Source organism: Prinia subflava, chromosome 4, assembly GCF_021018805.1.
Source record: "Prinia subflava isolate CZ2003 ecotype Zambia chromosome 4, Cam_Psub_1.2, whole genome shotgun sequence".
In the NCBI taxonomy this organism is placed as follows: Eukaryota; Metazoa; Chordata; class Aves; order Passeriformes; family Cisticolidae; genus Prinia; species Prinia subflava.
In genome coordinates this window covers 26,726,529-26,749,061 of record NC_086250.1, presented here as the reverse complement: position 1 = coordinate 26,749,061, position 22,533 = coordinate 26,726,529, and the positions used below count along the sequence as shown (strand labels likewise).

Genomic DNA, 22,533 nt, shown 5'->3' with positions numbered 1-22,533 from the left:
TGTTATTATAAATTTAGTTCAGGGAATTCTACATTTATTATGGCCCAAATTAAAAATTTTTGCTATGTGCACGTATGCATTAAGAGCATGAGTTACAAATTAGAAAATAAAATAAGATTTCAAACTTTTCAAGTTTACCCTTCTTTTAAGTGTGACCCTAATTTTTGATTGGTTAGTAATCAGTCGAACTGGAGCACTCATAATTTCATGCTTAGAACTCTGGATTGCGTCAGCTTCTATTCTGATCATCTGCCAGTTGATCTCTTTAAAAGTCAAAACCTTTAAAGACAGAAAAAAAGAGAAAAAAACACCTTGATGCAATATATTGCACCAAAACCTGTGCATGTGTATGTATAAATTTATATATATGTACACACAAAGTCACGTGAGCCAAACAGAAAAAACACAACTCACTTGTTATTCCACCTAAAGGTGTCAGGAAGCCCTCGCCCTGCTTGTCACAGAAACATTAAGCTACTTCCAAGCAGGTTGAGGTAACAAGCAGCATTTAAAGTATTCAGAAGAAAATAAAGGTCACAACTATTGCATACTAGGCTGCTTTTGGGAGAGGAAAAAAGTGATTGTGTAGTTTAGTTTCAAAATGTTAAATAAGAAAAAAGCAGAGAGGGGAGCAAAGCTACAGGATAGGAGAGGGTTTTTTGGAATGTTTTATTTCTATTAAAAGATAAACATTGAGCACACTGTATGCCATGTAGACCCCACAAGCGTTGAATCTACTACATGGATTTCTAGAAGACACAGCAAGCAAATGTTAGAATATCAATGATAACAAGAGCATCAAGTACAGCTGGACATTGAAAATCAAATATGGAAAAATGAGTGACTGTCCAGCAGGAACATCATGGAGAACATCAAATAAACAGGATATCAATAGGGAAAAACAGTAATTCTAGTTTACCTCAAACTCCTTCCTACATGATTTGGATGATGGGATCAAATTCCCCTAGTAAGTTCACAGACAACACTAAGCTGTGACAGTACTGATCTGCTGGAGGGCAGGAAGATGCTGAAGAGGGATCTGGACTGTTTGGATTGATGGCCCAAGGGCAATTTTATGATGTTCAACAAGGACAATTTTATGATGTTCAACAACTGGGATCACAACAACTGCTGGTAGCACCACAGGCTGGGGGCAGAATGGCTGTTCAGTTCTGGGCCCCTCACTTCAGCACAGATAGAGAGGTGGCTGGAGCATGTCCAGAGAAAGTGAAGGGTCTGGAGCATAAGCCTTTTGAGGAGCATCTGAGGGAGATAGATGTGTTTAGCCTGGAGAAAAGGAGGAGACTGCAGAAAGGGGATTGCCTCAGGGGAGATTGCAGAAAGATGGCGGTTGGTCTCTTCTCCTAGACAGGAGACAAGACTAGCAACAGGACAAGAGGAAAGGGCCTCAAGCTGCACCAGGGGATGTTAAGGTAGGGGAATAAGGAAGAATTTATTCACTAGAAGGGTGGTTAATCATTGGAATGGGCTGCCTAGGGAAGCGGTAGAGTCACCATCCCTGGAGAGTTTCAAGAAATGACTGGACACGGCACTTAGTGCTATGGTTTAGTGGGCATGGCAACGTTTGGTCAAAAGTCAGACTCAAGAATCTTGCATCAACATTAGTGATTCCATGATTCTATGATTACTCTCTGAAGAAACCAGGATCAGCCATAAATAAAGAGCAAGATGGAAGAATTTGGTATGTGTCTTACTCTTCTTGTGTCATTCTCCTCTTGCCAATTTGAAAACCTTACAGCATATGTCCTTAGAACATCTGCAGAGAGTTAGGTAAAATATACTCAGGGTGGCTGGAAAGGAGGTACTCTCTGTCAGATGAGCAGTGCAAGATGGAAAGTGCAGTGCAAAGCATCCTGAAACGCTATTTGCAGAAAAGCAGAGTACCTATCCTCCTCATACAGGAGATGCAGTGTGATCGAAAGCTTCTAAAAGTATTCTAAAGAGACTCCTTATTATATTAAGAACATAGCTACAGCACAAAGCCAAATAATTATGCCCTAAATACATGGTTCAGCACACGTTATCTTCAAAGTACAGCACTGCTTTTGGTTTTTCACGTTTTCATGCAATTTGCTGCTAACAAATCATTCACTGTAATTTCTAGACATTTGTTTCTGTATTAATTGCACTAAAAGGAACACTCTCCCAAGGAAAGGACAGTTCACAATCAAATTCTTCCTAAAACCACAAAAAATCTACCAATAGAAAACTCTACCTAGTCAAACTTTAATTCTTCCCATCCAGATTTCATTAACATGGGAACATAAACATACAGATAAAGCTGAAGGAAAGGAAAACTGTAAGAAAAATAGTTTTCAGCTTCTTACTTTTGTGGTATTTTTTAACTGATATTTTCTTGGAGTTTCTTTCCCTACATAAATATCAACTACCAGACTCTTTAACTCTGGAGTAAGCTAGCCAGATTTATGATGCAAAAATAAGTCTTCTTGAATACAACATTTAGAATCAACCTTGCACTCAGTATACATTTAACTACTGTTAGCTGGGAGAAGGCAAATGAACGGTGTACATCAAACTAGCACTTCCATGTGCTATTCTCCGGGATAGTAGAAATATATACACTTTACTGCTATTACTTTTTTATATGTACATATTATTTAGGTATTCCATGAAAATAATTGCTCAATAACTTAACTAAATTTTATTTAAAACTGCTTTAGAAAAAGAAAATCCTTATCAGTCAAACCCTCACAACCAAATAAATAACCAGTTAAAACTTTGAAAAATATAATTCTCATCATTGTTGTTATTATTATTACTAATGACAACAACAATAACAAAACCAGCACAACTTCTTATCCTTCCATATTTAATATACTGTTCTTTGTTCTTTCAGTACTCTTCAAGTCTGGCTCACTTTTCATTTTAGAATAGTCACCCACTTGGAGAACGTAAGAGGGAAACCATACACCTGCTTGCCCTGGGCTTTGTTCTTGCCTAAGCATCCACGTTGGGCATTTGATGTGACTCACACCCACTAATTTTACATACTTGGGTTCCTAGAGGACAACTGAAATTACTGAGCAGAGAACCTCTTCATTCTTAGTAATGGCATGTTCTCTACCCTGTAAAAGGTTGCAATTCAACTTCCACCTTTACCACAAAAACACGGGAAAAAAGTTAGTAAAAGGTATTATTTACCTCTCCACGTTGAGCTTCTTGTATTCTGGTAAATCTAAGGTCAGCATGTTCCCAATTTGCATTTACACTATATATTCTCAGCTGGGAAAGTTCAAATGAAGCATTAAAGGCTTTTGCACCAATCCTTATTATAATGGAGTTCACAGAAACTGAAATGCCTTCTACCACTTTTTCAGCAAAGCCATATTCACTAAAAAGTGAAATGCCAACATATTAAATATAAACCGAGTGAAAAGGCACAAAATTTAACAGATGAAATATATTATGAAACAGACGTTAAAATAAATGAAGTTGCTAATGTATTCTACAGTTAGCAACTTTTGCTCAAAATATTTCATGTAGTTTACAATAATTTTCACTCTGTGATCCTCATCTCTACATAGTTAAAGAACATATATTTGACCAAGATCAACCTATACAAAGTATAACAGTTAATGCAACCCTTCCACGTTAAATTATATGGATGTACATATTACATGCTTTTTATACATACATTAAAAAAGCAGTCGACATCATTATGCAGAAAGTTTACTATACTTTATGCATACATAAGGAGTAATTCATGTCAAATTAATTACTTGACAATCCAGTCTTGTTAGTATTTATGTCTATAAGCCAAATTATTTTTGTCCATTAGAAATAGTAACTTCCAGATATTTAAAATAGTATAAAGTATTTTCTTTATTTCTTTCTGTAAAGAAAGGCATCCTAAATGGTGGCTACACTTCTACAGCAAATCAACATGCATTCCAGTATTTTAAAAGATTAGGCTGCTACAAATAATTTTTAAATAAAATTTTTATATGTTCTGAATGTTTTAGATTAGCGTATGGAAAATTGCATATTAAATATTATCTTAACATCTAAAAATTTCCACCCTTTTGTTTCCTTGGGTTTTTTCCTGCTTGTTTTAAACAAAAAACTTGTATGGTTTGTCATTGCTTTTCCAACTATCATTCTACACAAAATCTCTATGGCAGTGGTTTTTAAACTGTACCTTAGGAGAGACAGAGGCCCATGGACTACTTCTGCATATTGTGCAGAAGTAACAACAAGAAAAAAAAATGGTATCATCAAATTTATTTCTCTGTACATAGGTTCCTGCGACCACGGAAAAATGTTTTGAGTCCATGTAAAGGAAATGATTGAGGTGTGGAAAGATGAAAATCACTGATGTAATGTTGTACTGTTCCACCAAATGGCTTAAGTTTTGGGCTACACAGTGTGCATGAAATCTCTCAGTAACAATCAGCTCATTAAATTAAGCAAATAGAACTTTAAACTCTTTAGACAAAACAAATAAAGAAGAAAAAACTTTAAAAAGCCCATATGAACAATATATGTATTTTCCAAAAAGGATGAAGACAAGATATCATTTTTAAAAAACTTAGTATCAATTAAACTCAGTAAATATCTGACATAGCAATTGCACCCCTGTGAAATGAACCTTGCAAGCTCCATACCTAGTCCACATGTTCTCTTCAGGCATGGGTCTGGATAGCTCCATTATCACTACACTACTTCACACACAAGCAACAAAAAATTTTGGAGGTGATGGGAATGGCAAGCTGCAACCCTATATACTTCTGAAAATTTGCAATCTGTATTATATAATTTCAAACCTTTTTTGACCAATTATATGTAAGCACCATCACTGACCTCTGCCCGGATGCAGTTGCTATAGGAGAGGGTCCATTAGGGGCACGTGGCTCTTCACATGTGCTCATTTCCATTACAACTTTATCCAAGGACTTGAGAAGCAAAACAAAACGAAAAAAATTGGAGACCTTAGCGATAACAAATTAAATAGACTACATATGACGAACAAAAATCCAAATGAAAAAAGGTCACCTGAGAAGTTTTTCTGAAATATACACGAAACATTTCTTACCATGCCAATTTTCCCATAAACTTTTGTAACATACTAGAATTTTTTTAAAATGTTTTTCTTTTTTTTTAATTTTGTGAGTTCTAACACACATTTCCAGTCAAATATTGTATCACGAAATTCTTGACCCTGAATATTATTTATCCAACACATAAATTTTCAAAAATTGCATTTCAAAATGGAAATGCTTTAATGTGAAGTTACCTGAATTTTCTTTCTATATGGCTGTTCTTTCAATTAAATACTTAGTGCAAGTAAGCATGATTCAGAGCATGGGGGTTAAGATTTTTTTCCCTGTCTATCACCACTCCCGAATTCCCCGATTTATGCTCTTAAGTCAGACAATCACCAAAACCCCTTTGTCCTCAATTTTAGATTTTACATGATTCAACCTGCCTTAGCTACTAGATTATTATCATATTGTGTTAATCATGCCTGTTGTCATAATCTGCTTGCTCCACATTTTTCTGTGCTACTCTTATCCACGAAAACCTGACTACAACCAAAAATTAACGAACTGTCTAGTCTGGATTTATTTATACTTCACTGTATTTTGATGCTTAAAGGGAAGCAATAGCTGGTAACAGTAAATATGGACATTTTAAAATTATTTTTTAGCTGTGTCAAAGATTATCTTGCCTTGAAAACAACAGAGAAAAAAAGCCAAGAAAAACCCAATCCCTTAGTTTGAAGATGGTGGGGGGAAGCCAAGATTTCTCCTAATTATCCTAGCAGTTTTGGATGTTTGACCACTCTTTTAATAATTCCCTTTGCTATATGACCAGTGCACACAACAGTAGAACAGTGATTCCAAGAGATTGCACAGTATAAAAAAGTAGTAACAAAAAATGGAGCTGGATGCAGATCTATGTCTTTGCTCACTAGCAACTACTGTACTTGGATAGAGCAAAAACTGCTGCAGATTACCCTTGGGGTCCAAAATCACTCCTCAAAACTATCTTGTTTATCACATAAAACCAGAACTGGGTGAACAAAGATAACAGTATGTGCCACTGTGTTAACAGACTGATTCTTACAAAGGGCAACTCAGCTCCATGAAAGGCCCTTTGGCTAGACAAGTGGGTTCTACTTACCCAGTAAACTGTGCTAACAGAGGATGCTATTCCAACTTAATTCAACTCTCAGTAGCAAAAATATCCCTCCTCCCGTCCCTGCCAAAATACCAGAAGTTCAGTGATGTAATGAAGGGCTAAGGTTTGGCACTTGGGCCACTGAATTCACTTTCCTTTAGAAATCAAAAATGCTGTTGTACAATCCACCATTGAATAGTGAACTTATTGTTACCTATTTAATGCATTTGTTCAAGAAAACTTTTATGTATGAAAGGTAACCCTGAAAGTTGTCTTAGCCTCAAAAAGTGCTAATATAAGTTAAACAGGAGCAGAGCAAACAGTGCCTTGCTACCGTAGGTCAAAGTGTGTCATGTTTAAGAATAGCACAGCTTAAACTGATTTCCTAATTTGGCAGTTGTATCTCACAGCCAAGAGGTTGAATCATCCCACCTCGGCATTACCAGACTTTAAGTTCTGGGTATCAGGAAGAAGCAGTACAGACATCAGTACATTCCAACTGGGTCACTAGCAAATGCATCAATTATTTAAAACAACATGTCTTTCCCAAGTCTGACTCAGAACGAAGGAATTACAAGCACATTCACTGCAAGACTGGGAAACATGACAGCTACAGGAATATTCACTCTTAAGAAATGCAATTGAGAAAGTTTACTCGTCATCAAATAAGCTACTTCTGGTGCTACCGCAATTGTAGCATATTTAATAATATTTAAAAATAAATATTTAAAAATACAGAACAAAGGAAAACAAATGCAAGAATTAACATGACTTCTAATTGTTGTTGAGTCCTATTTACACATTTTACCTCTTATTTATATCCAGGCTGAATCCTAGCCAGTTACAAGAACCCTATAAATGCTATGTGTGTCAAACTTGCTATAACTGAGATTACTCTGTAAAAATGTAGAACTGAAAAGTCCCAGAAAAGACTGCTCCAAAAGAAAAGCAGGAACTTGTAAAAGGTGTTAGTTGGACAAATAACTACCCTTCAGGTAAACCCAAATGAACATGTAATGAATGACTAAAAACTTGACAGAAATGAGCTAACAGTCAAACATTACAGTGATTATACCACAGATGAAGAAAACAAACCTACCAAGAAAAACATTAAGGCATTTTGCCTTGATCTACTGCTACCCAGAGGATACTTAGTAAAGGCCTGTTGATGTTTCAGTTATTTCTAGAATCACATCAAGAAAACGATATAAATATTTCATATAGATTCTATTACACACAGTACATTTCAGAGTTTATTTTAGAACTCACCAAAGAGATGGGATGTGTTTTCAATTTTGTCCATGGTATCTGCAAGAGAAAACACTATTCTAAAGCAAATTAAATATTAAAAATACAGTAAAATAAATCACACAGAATGTGTTTTAGGCATACAAATTATATTTCTAACTTCTGAACTCAGCACAGTATTATTTTCAAAATATTAAGTTTATCTGAACATATATATGGTAACTTTATGCACACACTAGCTGTTAAAAACCTTGAACTTCAAAATCTACTCATCACTGAGCAAAAGAAACAGATAAACAAAGTAGAATCTGTCTCTTTAACATTGAGTTGTCAAGTATCAGAAAAAGCATCACTGCCTTACACATTCTTTCCTTTAAAAGGAAAAAAAATCTACATTTCCTTTATTGACCTAAAACTGATTGGATGCATGCAACAAAACATCAAGTTCACTGCATTCAGAAAAATCAGGACAATCTCCCATAGTGGAGGAAAAAAGCAAAGAAAGAACACCAAAAAACCATAAACAAAGCCCACAAAAAACAAAAACAAAACCAAACCAAAACAAAAAAAAAACAACCACCAAAAAAACACCCACCAACAACCACCAAAACCAAGAAAACCCCACCAGGTGCTAATGTTTAATCACACTGTTAACTTCAGTCAAGAACAAGCCAGCCTTCATTTCTTAATCCCACATTCTTAAAAATGTGGTACAGATGATATACCTTGTTTCAATTATTAGCAGCCACAATGACCAAAACCACAGTATCTACTAGATTTACTGTGTTTCCCACATTTCCCACAGTGATCAGAATCCCTCAGAAAGGTATTTTTGGAAATGGGAACACAAGAAGGAAAACAATAAATGAAGAGGAGCAAAGAGAGAACAAACAAAGAGAATAATAAATAATTATGATAGACTAATTACCATGGACAAATACAAACTTTTATTTCTACCTCATTTTCAAAACATGCAGGAATGAATTCTACTCCGAAAGAAAAAAAAATTAAAATATTTACTCTTATTTTCATTACTTTCAGATGCATTTTATGTCATCACATGAGAAACAAAAATAAGGAAGAAATTATTGCTGATAAAATCTCTGTTGTTCTTTAAAATTTAATCAAGCACTTATCACAATTTCCTGCTAATACAAAGTTGCTTGAAAGTTTACAAAGATAGAATGAAAAGAAAAAAGATTTGGTTTATTACCATTCCAGCACAACAAAACACTCACCCTAATGGATGCTTTATTACAAAACACCTTGTTTATAGCCAGCCATGTTGGAAGATCCAGCATATTCTGGAGTACCTCTTGATCCAGCTCTAAATTGGTCAGCTGACCTTCGCCCTTTAAGGTGCTCAGGTTGATCTTGTCAGGTGACAGATTTTTGGTGAACCTAAAAACAAACACATCTTAAGTAAACATATATAAAGCAATCAAAGCTATCCTGAATATCAGTGACAATTTAACTTAAAGCAATGGTCTGGGGGTTAAGAAATCTTAGATAAATTTCACCCTAGAAAGAAATGGTATAATGGAATTGATTTGTAATTTTCTCATCTCAGTAGCTTAATTTATAAACACATAAACAAAAATATATTGTGATATGTCTTCTAATTTTTGTGTCACCCAGAATACCAAACAATCCCTGACTCAAACTATTAATTTTAAACTATATAAAGTAGAATTGAATCTATTTCATGCTTTGAAATTTGACACATTTCATGTTTTGAAAGGAGAAAAAATCCCAAACCCTTAAAATTACTGTCATAAGAGTACCTTTCTATATATTTAGTTAAAATCTCACAATATAAAAGTTTTATTACAACATTAATTAAATTTAGTCATAGAATTTAATGACAAATTAGAAATACACATACACACACATAGCAGCAGGAGGTATATAAAATACTGGCTGAAAACTTGAAAGCTGAATACGATATCCATGTGGTAAAAAGTGTAACTATTTAAAAACATACATATAAATTATTTATATTTCCAATGCACTAGAATTTGCTGATACAATGAAACAATCTGTTGGACTGTGTCAAACGCTTCACCTCCTTGTACAAAAACATGACAGAGCCCACAGTTCTCCACCTTCAAAACAACAGCTGCAACATTCTATTTACCATAAGCTAAGAACAGGCTAAGCTTTACCACACTTTCACTAGGAAAAATTGTTTCTGCTCCTGAATTGATTCTAGTCTTACAAGATAAGGTAGTATAAAATACTGCTGTTGGCATTCTGCTTTGTGACTTTTCCTACCAAAATCTCCTGTGCTGCTATTCTCCAGGCAGAGAGCAAAGGGGTTCGTCTGTCCTCAACGATGCAACATCGAACTGAAGCAATGTCCCAGAAGGTGCAATTCCAGCATTTCCTTTGCATTCAAGAAACCAACTTCTAACTGAACTACAAGGTCCTCATTATATAATTGAGAGGGAGATGGTGGAAGATGAAGAAGGTCAGCAAGCTCTCTTAACAGTTAGCAAGTACAGCTTGAAAGAGAGCAGGCAGTTTTTGAGTCCAACTGCCCTACTCCATTTACGGGATGGTTAGCTTTGAAAATGCATTTACCTAGCCTGACAAAATGCAAGTAGTACATATTTGCAAATATTACTAGACAAGTTTCTTATGAAATGCTGCAGTTGTTACTGTATTGCTTTCAGTCATAAATTATCCTCAAGCAATGACATTTAATCTGTGAATATAGTTTCATAATTTCAGTACTAAAATATATTGATATTGATAAATGTATTTTCCTTGGTAACTAATGTACTTCTAAATGCTCTGTTTAGAAACATTATGAGGGGAATAAAGGACATGAATTATTTTGTTTCCTGGTTACCCTTTTTTCTTGCCTTCCACAACAAAGAATAATGAGAAGAACTAAGTAACTTTCCTCATTACAACAACTATCAGTAACTGCAACATATGAAACTTCCTACATCGGAAACCATTGCAAAGTCTTATCTGACTCAGGTTGTACAAAATTCCTAGAAGAAAAAAAGCAGCCATTGAGTGTTTTCAGTCACCTGCTAGTACCTCTCACTCTTCACTTTCTAGATAAGGGTCAACGTAAGAATTACAAACTTGTGTCATTTTAAAGTCACATTGATACAGCAAACGCAAAATCATTCTGCCATTACACAGACACAGGTACACACAGGTCCCCTGAGACTCATGCTCTGTGAAAGAAGTCCCCCTCAGAGTTCCCTGTTGCTCAGCCACACCAGAAATGTCTCTCAGCTCGGAGACAGATCTAAGATTTATCCTGATCACAGCTGCACACACATCACAGTGAAACACACAGGACCTACAGAAAGAAGTTTTCAAACTTCAGAGCAAGAAAGATATCAAAATACCACTAAGGAGGAGAATGGCAACAGTAAAGCCATTTTTGAGTTACTTTCAATATGCTTCAAACAAACTGAAGTCAGTCTCTCTCAACAGGGAGCAGAAGGACCATCACTTTTTCTATATACACTTCTTTAATTCTTCCAAGAGTGTTGCTTTGAATTTATTTCCTCTCCTGTAGCCAGTGAAAGGAAAAATGCTTTAAGTGCTGGTTCATTCAGAAGAGAAAGACATAAGAGAATCTCTATCTGTTAAGACTGCACCCTTCATGTCAAAAGTCACAGAAGAAAACTCTCAACAGGTGAGCTGCGAGAAGATACTCTTAGCAAAGCTGTTTTCACAGCCTGAGTTTCAATTTCACAAACTACACTTCCCTTCTCAAAACATATCTGAGGTTTGAGTTACTATGTGATAGTATGAGTTTCAATACAGTTTTATTATTGAATTTTGTAAGTCAAATAATGCTGTAAAATATTTATAATTTAAATGCAAGGATCCAGTAATATGAATTTTTCAATATCATAAGCTGCCTGACATAGGTCCTTTGGGTACATCTACACATACATGCAACTAAATATTCCTATGCAGTTACAGATAGGTGGTTCAACTTTAATTTACGAAGTACAGACTAAGAGTTTAGAGAAAAGCATAAAAGACTGTACAGTAACAGTATTACAGTGCAGTATTAAGAATCAAAGAGGAGTAAGTTATAATCAATGTATTTTGTCAGGACCAAAACAGTTCTTCCAGTTCTCTCCCTCTAAAATAATGCAAAACCTACATAAAAGATGCACTTATTTCCTTGCCTAAAATGTTTATTTTCTAAATGTTTGTTTGTAACATCACAAGTTTGGAGCCCTGAACTGAGCAGAGAAGATGGCCAAGCAGTTGAAAACAGAAACAAAAAATCCCCCAGAACAGGTAGAGAAGATGGGAAAATACTTTTCTGAAGTCACAAGCTTATGGTTCATATACAAAAGGCCACAAACCACACGAAGCTTACAAGAGTGTTCCCCAAAGGTTTGGAGCAAATACCAGCTGCCTTGTCAAGTCTGACAAGAAACTCCAACCTCTGGATTTAGTAGAGAAATAAGAGAAGTGTAGATCACATTTGGACACAGATTCTCAGCTATTTTGCACATCTCCTGAATATACAACTGGTTTCCCCAGCTCTACCATGTGCCTTCCTGTTTTTAGATAACATTTCCTCAGTGATATGATGCTAAATGTATGCTCAAATCATAACAAATTATTAAATCACAGTATGTTCTGAAAGTGTTGTTTATCTCCGTGTTACGAACTCAAACTGCTTAGGCAACAGGCTCTGAAAAAGGGAAGCATGACCTACTACGCACTGGCAACTGGATCAATAATAGAACAGCAGAAATGGAACACGAAGATAACTGGGTTTTTTTTACTGTTTCACCTGATGAAACATGTTATTTGATCACTAAGGAATATTACACTATTTCTGAAACAAGAAAAATGGTCTTTTTCCATTGAGTTTCTCAGGAAGATGTTTCCTTCCCATGACTCTAAGTAACAGAGTGAAGGAGGTCTACTACCATTCAGCTCACTGTATCACTTCAAATTTTAAGACTTCACAAAGAGGAACAGAACTCTGTCAAATTTGCCACAGAAACATAGTATTGGGATCAACACTGTATATTGTTACAATTGAGTTCCTCTCATCCAGCCTAGCACCACAAAACAAAGCTAATTTAAAGTAACTGGCTTGCTCAAGTACACCCCTCACTATCTATGACACCCAACTGGCACCCTCTCCCACCCTCTAAAATCATTTTGTACACAAGAAAGGTATCTCCCCTTTACCTATCAGTATTGTGGCCACTCTACATAAATGGCTAAGTGCTTTACATAATCTCACCTTGAACATTTGCAGAATTGTCAGGTGCGCATTTGGTGTCTGAGTGCAAGATAGAGAACCCTCCATGGCCTGTTGGATGTCCAGCATGGAGAGGATCTGCATTATCTGCTGCAAAGCACTTTGTGAAGGTGCTCGTTGCCCAACCCTCTGAAGCAGGACAGGGCATTTCCTTGTTTACACTCTCAGCCTGGACCTACTGCTCTCAGACTGGCCACTAGGTATAGCACACTACAAAATACCACCTACAACCCTACAGCTTCAGGTGGGACTTTTCAGGCTACTATATAGGACCTCAAGCACCTATCACTTATCACGCTTGACCTATCATAGTCTAAAACCAGATCTTCCTCTCCAGGGAAATCACTAATTAGGACCTTGGCTCAACAAGCAACCTGTATTTGTGTAACACACCTGGTACAGTGTCACACCATCCCCTTATCCATCCCACTGTAGAAGCCCTGAATGATACATCTGCGTTACTGACACTTTCCAAATAATTGCTCACATTTCATCACAATACAGAAGGACTTCAGCACTGACTCTCACTCCAGGTGACTTCCTAAAGACATCTTAGTACACTCCCACTAGCTTCAAGACTCATTCCACAGTTTCTCAAATAATGACATCCCCACCAAGTCTCTTGACAGTACATAATGCTTCCCCTAGTTAATTCTATAATAACACATATAGGAAATTATTCTCTTTCCATTTAGAAAAGCTGTATTGCTTGCTTTTTGGGTACAGGCAGAACTGAGACAGCTGCTGTCATCAATGATTATTATCTAATTATGTGTCATGAAGCAGATCTGTGCAGACACAGCCAAGCACTTTGCATAAATGAGGAGCTTGCACTGCATGAATGATAATCACGTTGCAAGTAAAACATTGCTTAAGCAATTCACCTTTCATTTATGATAAACCCTCTCACAGACAACATTAAGCTTTTCTATTCCATGAGTCTTTTCATAGCAAGCAGAGAAATGGCCAATATGATCAAACCTAAAGAACTTTATTCAAACGTGACAATCCTATACATGTCAGGGCTTAATGATATGAATATCAAACATATATATGTTTAATATATCAAACAATATGTGGCAATGTATTACACCTTCCCCACTGCAGGCAGCAATAAAACCACCTTTATTTGATTATAGTCGATAACTATTAAATTCCACTTAAAATCCAACATTCTGTACCCCATGCAAAAAAAAGCCATTTGATGAAAAATAACTTCAAAATTTAAAATCATGAGATAGTGATATAGTGTAAAGGCGAAATAGTGATATAGTGTAAAGGCGTAACAAAACCTGTTTTTTGGAAACTGCATCATTTATTTATATGACATTAGCAGGCATCTGTTTTAATGCTAACTGATCAGACCTCACAACAAAATAAGATCTTTTGATAAGATATTAACTATAAGAACTCTTTTATTAAAAAAAAAAGAAATAAAATCAGTCACTTTCTTCTGTAAACTAATTAAACAGCTGACCAATCCTTCAAATATGTCAATACCGAGGTAATACACAATAAGTAATGAAAAGGAATTATGCAGATGCAAATAATAAACAGTAAATGTCATATAGCCTAAAGATATTAGGAAATACCCAGATTACATATAGAAAATACACATAAAGGTATGTTTGTAATGGGATTGCTGATTTGGTTCACAAATTTGTTTTACAAATTTAGTTTAGGATTTACAAAAACTCCAAAGAAGCCAAAACACACAGCTGCATAGCAAACAATTATTTTTTGTAGAATTTTAAAATTACAAAAAGAAACAGAAGTGGAAACTCAAGTAGCATTTATAGAGCTCACTTCACTCCTAAATTTATGTAAATACATACCACCTCTTACATTTACTCTACAAAGGTGGGAGAGGGGAAGTTACCTGAGGGCAAGGTATTCAGACATAAGGCCCCTATTCCTGGTGAGAGCAAGTGGTCAGTTGCCATGGCTTCTGAGAAGCTTCTGGTACTCATTTTGGTAGTAAGGATATTCACAGCAAACCAATCTCCACCAGAGCCAGCTGGGATCGCTGCAGGGAGCGGGACACAGGGGACATACAAGGGATCAAGTTCAAAGGGAAAAAGGAGTGATACAATAACGTAAGAGAGTTTTAGCTGAAGATAACTGCAGTTACAACAGTTTGTTACACATCACGACACTACAGAATTCAAAAGGAAACAGACCTGTGTAAAACACTAGATTCCCATGAGAATGTCCCTTGCTATCTGATACTACAGTACTGGAGCCCTGTTTAAATGAACAGCTTATGAAGAAAAGTTTAATCACGCAGGAAAGATCTATATAATGTAGCCAAGTCATTTCAGAGAGACCCAGTAAGTACATTTGGAAGATGAGAAGAAAGCCCAAAGATGCAGCATAAGAGGATTTTATTTTATTTTTAAATGGGAGACAACTTTTCAGTTTTGTTTTGCTTAGCCTGAGATTTCTCACATTATTTGTTCCTAATTTCAGTGTCCCAACCTCAGCTATTCAAAATTCCCACTAAAGAAATCTGACTCTAGAGATGTAGGGGAATGGAACTTCTGGGTTTGTTTTTGTATTTGAGGTGTTGCTACAAAGACTTGCACACATCTGAAAGTCTGATTTTGCAGGCTATGAAATTTTGTTACAATAAGCTCCTCAAAAAAAAAAAAAAAGTTCTCTCCTAACTGTCTTCATTTCAAAGAGATGCATCAAATATAATTAATTCCTACACTTTTACCCTTTTAGGTGCAACAAAACCCAAACATTCGGACAGTGACCTTGGTAGGCAGTTTGTTGGGATATCAGGCCAGCATTTAAGAGATTTATCACTAAAGTCAATTACAGATACCTAGTTTCAAATTATTCTTCTCAAGTCTTCAGACTCCCAGCAATGGAAGAAACTACAACATGAAAACTGTTTCAGAAGTAGACAACCACAACTTTCAGATTCCTGGGTAGCTGGATCCAGGTGTTGCTTCCTTCAGAGTCAGAAGGAGCAAGTGTCTCTGAAGAAAGAAAAAAACCCTCTGGTATTCTCAAACTAAATGGTGAAGATGCATGGCAGAGCTGCTACAAAATCTGTGCTGGGGATGTTCTTCCAGCAAGGCCTGTACATTCATCTGTGAGAGGCTGGAAACACTAAAAAGCACAGCCTAGCTGGAACTCTTTCCTTTCCTGTGTTTCCTTATTGAAAATGAAGACAATGAAGAGATATGATCGATGGTTAGCACCAGCTCCACAAAGGTGTACTCCAACAGTAGTTACTGGATTGAGAAACTTGGGTTGTTGTGCTAGTGGCCAAACCCAAGATACTATTGATATAAGTGAGTAATTTACTTGTTAGCAATTATTCCCATGATTCTCAAAAAACCTGTGAAATAAATCACTTCGCGTAAGCTTTTATAATTCCATTAATGTCTCATCAGAAATTATCTGATCTCCTTCATCCAATCTTCTTGTAGAAAAAAAAAAAGAAAAAATAAGACACTTTAAAAAGCACCTCTCATTCTTGGAGTTATTTAGTACAGACTTTTATTCTGCTTCAATATTAAAAAAACCCCTCAAAACACTAAGGCTTTGGCAAGAGAAATAACAAATTTAAAAAAAATGTAACTCTGGGCTAGTTTTACATACTCCATAGTAAAAGACAGTTGTATTCCTTACAGGCTTTATTTAAAAATCCTTTTTTCCCAGGGAATACCTCATATTAGTGTGTTGGACACTTGAACACAGCAAGCTTCAAGATCATTTTCTTTGTGAAACTTACTAGTATTCTGAGAACTCTAAAGAAAATGATCACATACAACTAAAACACTGCTGATTATTTCCTCTTGATTGTGCAAATGTATTAGCTTTTATTATGTATCCACAAGAGTTGTCCGACTTCAACAAAGCTTCAGCAGAACTTGAATTGTACAAATACGTGCACATTTCCAAAATCATAGAACAAACTGAAAAGGAGAAGTCAAATTCTGTGAGTTTATTTTATTAACCCAAACACTACTGAAAGCTTAAATTATCTTTCTGAGATGTAACGCAAGACTTAATATCAAATCTTAATAAAGGTAACAATTAAGAATTTTACCAGAAAATGCATTATTGCTTGTTTGTCTGCAAAATACATGTATAATTTCATAAAGCACCACAGCAATTTCAGTTCGAAGTTTGGAAGACGTTCTGTTACAGAATCTTAAAATGCAATATGATGAATGAAGCTACTAACAAAAACAGAAGTGAAGGTTCTTTACTTTTGTTGAAAAAAGCATTTATTGATTCCTTCATGTTCATTGGAACACTACCAACACATTCACATAAAAGAAATTATTGGCATGAAGCCTCTGCTTAAATACTAAAGTATTGATTTTCAAACATAAAGGAATTTAAGAAAACAGGATTACAGTGAAACTTTACATTGCTCTTTCTCCTCCTCCTCCTTGTCTGCTGTCTCAAGCAGTTCTGCTTCACTACCTTTATTTTTTTAAGGCTTATTCTTTCCCTAGGTGCAGCATTTAAGACAGACAAAATGCTAACACTTTCTGCAAGCATACAGACTCATTCAGAACAACAGAGATTGTTATGTCTACATAGTGTTTTGCAATTTTATCACATACTACACAAGCCAATAAAGTCAGTAACCTAGAATACACTCTGCAAAATTAGTACAAGCAAAGAGAAAAGTGGAAAAGTACACGTTTTGTGTTCTTTGGAGCTGGCTAAAGGAATTGACTAACCTTCACAAAACCAAAGTGACACAGAAGTGGGATTCACAAAATTAAAAAAGCAAAAAGCTACTTATTTTGCTACTAGCAGAATTTTCAAAGTTCATCCAAACAATTTTGGTCATTTACTTACAGGAAGTAAATGGCCCATTCTAGCCCAATGAAGCTGTTACATCACTTTACTCTAAAAGGAGTCACCTCAGATCTCTTGAGGACAACATTCCTCACCAGTCAGGCATGTCTGACTGGCATAAAAGCAGGTCAATACGCAGGGCAAGTACTTCAGTAGGATGCGTATCAGTGAAGTTGTACCAGATGATGTAGGTTTACACCAGGACCAACTGATTCCTGATATCCATACAATTAGGATGCCTCTCTTTGTACAACCATTCTTCATATGAGCTTTAGAATGACTTCCAAACTATGAGATAAAAACAACTACCACAAAACTCCCTGCAATTTTCTTGTATTGAAATCTTAGTATGTTCACATCTATTGATTCTGATAAGCAAAAGCAAAGGTCTAAGTTCATACAGGACATTAACTTATGACACATCTGAAAACAATTTCTGCCATACCAAACACTTTAGAACCTCTTAATGTTTTCTTTGTGAAAAATACTGAGTAAGACACAAACTGTACCTTTTCAAGTTGAACTACATGTTGTCATTGATAAACTTAAGAGTTAATATCAATTGAGGTGAAGACTGTCATATTCAGTGTGGCTACTTATCAGACAGGCAAAGTTTATAAGCCTGCCTTCATGCTTCTTTTACACATATCTTGATAAACAAAACTGTTATTCACAGAAAGGCATGGATCATACAGATGCATAGAAGAGACAGACTGCTCATTAACTAGAAAGGGAATTTTAATGAGACTAAAAGCCAAAACCATGAAACACCTGGAAATACAGGTGTTTATTTATACAAGTCTGAGTTAGTAATATCCAATCTCTGTATGTACCTCCCATCCAAAAAAAACAAGATTGAAACCCCTGCCATGGAGACGATCCCTTCACAACCAGAGAAAGTATTGCAGTAACGCCACAGTGAACTCGCACAGGACAATCTAGATTCCTACTGGAAATCTTTAGCACCATTGTTTCATACGCTTGTCCACCAAATCTGAGAAAAAAGAAGGAATGCTCAAGGACATCTGCAATCATCATAGCAGAGCACTGAACAGAAAATCTTGTGATAAAAAGGTGCTGTTCAACAAGAAATCTCTCACCCACTGAAAATACATAACAGCACAAATGATGACTCAACACAAGTTTCAGTTCACTGGGGAAGACCTTTACAGTATGAATAAGTGATCCCAACACTACAAAGAAGACTTGTCCTAGGGATGGTGCATCTTTCCTACCTTTGTAAAGGAAGATGCTGTTATCCAGACACTTGTTTCATTTTAGGGTACATATGAAATAAAGATACTCCATCAATTGCATTCAGTAAAACCACACCTAATCCAACATAGAGATGACAAAAATTCAAGTCTCCAAATGGCAAACTCATCTCTTCAGTTTAGTTAATACATTTCGTTTCATATCCCACACCAAGCACCATATAATGTGAAGTATAAGAAAAACACACATAGTTTGTTCCTACCCCTTCCCTCCTTCTTATTTTCTACCACAGCCTTAGGAAAGAACAATACATGTTGAAGATAGAGGACATTTTTTTAAAATGTTAAAAGACTGAAAAAGCAAAAAACTCATTACCACATCCTGACATGAGATACAGACTTGTTACAAGCTGAATAAAATAAGCTTGATTATCTTCACTGCTCTTAAACTGTAACATAGCAATAAGAAAAATTACAAAGGTAAAAAGTAATTTAGATATCAAGAACTTTTCAAAATGCAGTTTGGGTCATCTTCTTGTTCTCAGACCTTAGAGACTTGTAACTATGTAAAATTTTAGCTGTCTAACACATGTAGAATGGCAAGGCTTCTACACCAGTGTCCATTATCAGTTCATTTAATAAAAGCACTGTGAGCTGCTAAATGGAAACTGCACTGCTGAATGACACAATGCTTTCAAATTTGCAAATACACTACCTCGATACGTAAAAGAGTAAACATATGATTAACAGATACTGCAGTAATCTTCATGGCAAACATTGTCAAATCAATGATGACTGGGGGAGCTGGACAAGATATCCACTAAAGATCCCTTCCAACCTCAACTGTTCTGTGGTTTGTGGCAAAAAATCAAAGTACTTCTCTGTAACGTAAGGTACCAATTCATATCTTTGTTCAAACATAAAGGGAAATAAAACATTAAAAAATGAAAATAAATTGAGATAAGAGGGTAATTCTTTCCATTATTGCTTTATTATATGTGCACCTCTTCCAATAAGTTTTAATCCTGCCACTAATACCTGCTTAGCTGAAGATGACAAGCAGGCAGCAGTTTCAAGAAACTACGAAAACTGCAGAACAGCAACTAAGTAAGAGTAAAAAGTGAAAGTGTCCTTTGGCACTTTCTCTATTACAGGAAATTCCTTATGTATTTGGCTCCTTAGTGACATTCTCAGAAAACTTATTAAAGAAAATCTTGAATTAGAAATGTTATAATTTTTGCTGAAAAATCAAGGTCTTGAAATTTAAGCTCATGTCACTTGAGTTCCGTTTTCCTGAGTAACCAACTTCTGAAACCACTGAAACACCTGTTCTGCAGGAAGTAAAGATATTATTTGAAGATGTAATGAAGAACACCCACACCAAGGAGCTTAATAATACTGCCTACGTTTTACGTAGCAAACATACTCTTTGAACAGTATGGATTATGAGCATTAAGTTCAACTTGCAAGCCTCAGATCACTGGATACATCCCATAAGCTTTCCAGAAGTGATGAAATTTGTCATAATCATTTGACAGAGCCTTGTTGAGTAAGCATTATCACAACACACGAGAGGAATCACAAATTTACCAACACGACAAAGTACTTAGTTCTAATCTATTCAGCTATTCATTTGAAAAACTAGAAAAAAATTGATTCATCCTACTCATGCCTAGCTTCCAGACACATTTTAGAGTGAACCTGTAGCACAGACTTGAGCTCACCTCTCTTTCCATACAGCTTGCTAGATACCACTGCAGGAAACAAGCTGCTAAATCCAGCTATTCCAAGCTCACTGCTGACTAGAAAACTGACTCAAGGGTGACGACATCTTCTCCCTGCATTTCCATTCACACAGTGCTCTGTCATTTTCATGTGAAGAAAAGATTTCTTTGTCAGCATTCCCTGCTACATAACTCATGAGCAGGGCGGAGATGAAAAATTATTCTACTACATTTAGCATCAAAGTATCAAAGGATTTGGAATGAGAATTATGTTTTTCATGTGCATCAACAACAGATTAGTCAAATAACAATCTGTCACTTCATTTTGTTTCATTTTCTCTATAAACACTTTTCAGAAATACCACGCAAAAGTGGAATAGAACATTTTGGAAAAAAAAAACAACTAAAAAACTGAAGTATTTCAGGTTATATTTTTTAAGATATAAAAGTAAGCTCTGAAGAAGTAGCAACAGTGTGGTATTAGGACAGATCAAGTACCTAACAGGTTTTTGCCTCTCTTTAGAAAATGGGAGAAACCTGATGCAGCTTTCTAAAACTGTATGAATCAGATTGTGTACTTTCTGGGATTTCTCCATCTTTCAAGTCCACGACATTGACAGACAAGACATTTGCAGTGGGTTGGTTTGTTTGTTTCATTTTAGGCCGCGAGGCCCCGCAGACATTATTTCAGCCACCCAGAAACCCACGCACTTATTTTCATCTCTCTGCGTGCACCTTTTTGTTGCCCGGCCTCACCTGTGTCTCAAAAGCTCGGAATTCGCGAGCTGAGCTGCAAGGACACAGGCCAAGCTGCCCCAGCCCCGGCCCGCCAGCGCACCGCGGCCGCGGCTCCTCGCCCCCGCAGCCCGGGGATCACGAGGGTCGGGGTCTCCCCCGCTCCTCTCCCCCCGCACACCTCGAGCAGCGGGGGCGGGCACCGTCTGCCCGGCGAGGAGGCGGCCGGAGCCCGCCGGTGACTCACTCGGTGACTCCCTCTGCGCCAGGCAGACCGAGCCCCCTCCCCGCCTGCGCCGCCGGGCACCGGGCGAAGGAGCCGGGGGGCCAGGGACCAGCTAAGCGGCTGTGATCGCCGGACAGCCCCACACGAGCACTCGGCCACCCCCTCCGCCTCCAAATCACTACGAAGAGGCAGCTTCAGTTCCCCCCTTCTGCGGGCAGGATGGATCCGGTCCTCCTGCCCAGAGCCCAGAGTGGGGGTCGCTCTCCAGGACAGGGACCCGCTGTCGACCCGCCCCGCCTCGCCTCAGCCTGCCCGGTGCACCGCGCCCCACTGACCTGGAGAGATGCTTCAGGATCTGCTTCTTGATAATCCCCGCCATGGTGTCTGCCTGCCCGCGCCCCTCACGACGACCAGCCGGGACCAGGAACGCGCCTCATCCCTGCGCCCGCCCCTGCCCGAGGTGGGGAGAGCGCCGGGAGCGGAGCCGCTATCCCCACTCGCGCTTACGCGACGCCCGGCGCCATCTTGGCCGCAGCATCGCCTGGCGACGGGGGCGGGACGGGCGCGGGCCCCCGCCCCCCCGGAGAGCGGCGGCCCCGGGCGGGCAGAGCGGGGCAGGGGCAGGGCCGGGGCAGGGCACAGGTACAGGGACACCGCGGGGGACACGTAGTGCCACGGGTAAGGGCAGAGGCGACTCCGCCCTTCGCTTGCTCGCAGAACCTCTGCCCACCTGCTCAGCATCTCTGTCCCCATTCAGCGCCCAAAGCCTCTGCCCGCCTCAGCCGCACCGCTCGCCTTTTCCCCGCTCTCTTCCGCCAGCTGTTTTTTTAATCCCTCTTCAGCCTTCCCATCTCCAGAACTCTGGAAGCGTGTCTCTGCATCCCCGCCTGCCGCTCCATCCCCCCTCCCACCTGTGAGCGTGTCCCAACACCATCACATCTTTGCCTGGGCCTGACCTCGGCCAAGCCAAAAGACAGGACAGCTGCAGCTTCTACAGCACCACACAAAAGGAACGAGGCTAGATAAGAGCTCACTGATAGATACTTACAATGCTATGGCAAGAAAATTACATACAGACACACAGAGATATATATCCCATACCCGAATTGCTCAAAACCAGAG

At 37.8% G+C, this 22,533-nt stretch overlaps 1 protein-coding gene across 1 annotated transcript in view; it reads right to left on the bottom strand.

Annotated features, from left to right (window-relative positions):
* The window catches only part of BLTP3B (bridge-like lipid transfer protein family member 3B), a 51,102-nt gene extending 28,792 nt beyond the window's left edge, over positions 1 to 22,310 (bottom strand). Inside the window, exons 1-6 of the mRNA XM_063396240.1 lie at positions 21,747 to 22,310; positions 8,649 to 8,811; positions 7,432 to 7,470; positions 4,843 to 4,934; positions 3,184 to 3,373; positions 139 to 279 (exon numbers count right to left, since the gene is read on the bottom strand). Of these exons, the coding sequence (XP_063252310.1) occupies positions 139 to 279; positions 3,184 to 3,373; positions 4,843 to 4,934; positions 7,432 to 7,470; positions 8,649 to 8,811; positions 21,747 to 21,790 (669 nt within the window). The 5' untranslated portion in view covers positions 21,791 to 22,310. The remainder of the gene's footprint in view (positions 1 to 138; positions 280 to 3,183; positions 3,374 to 4,842; positions 4,935 to 7,431; positions 7,471 to 8,648; positions 8,812 to 21,746) is intronic.
* Between the last annotated feature and the right edge of the window lie 223 nt (positions 22,311 to 22,533).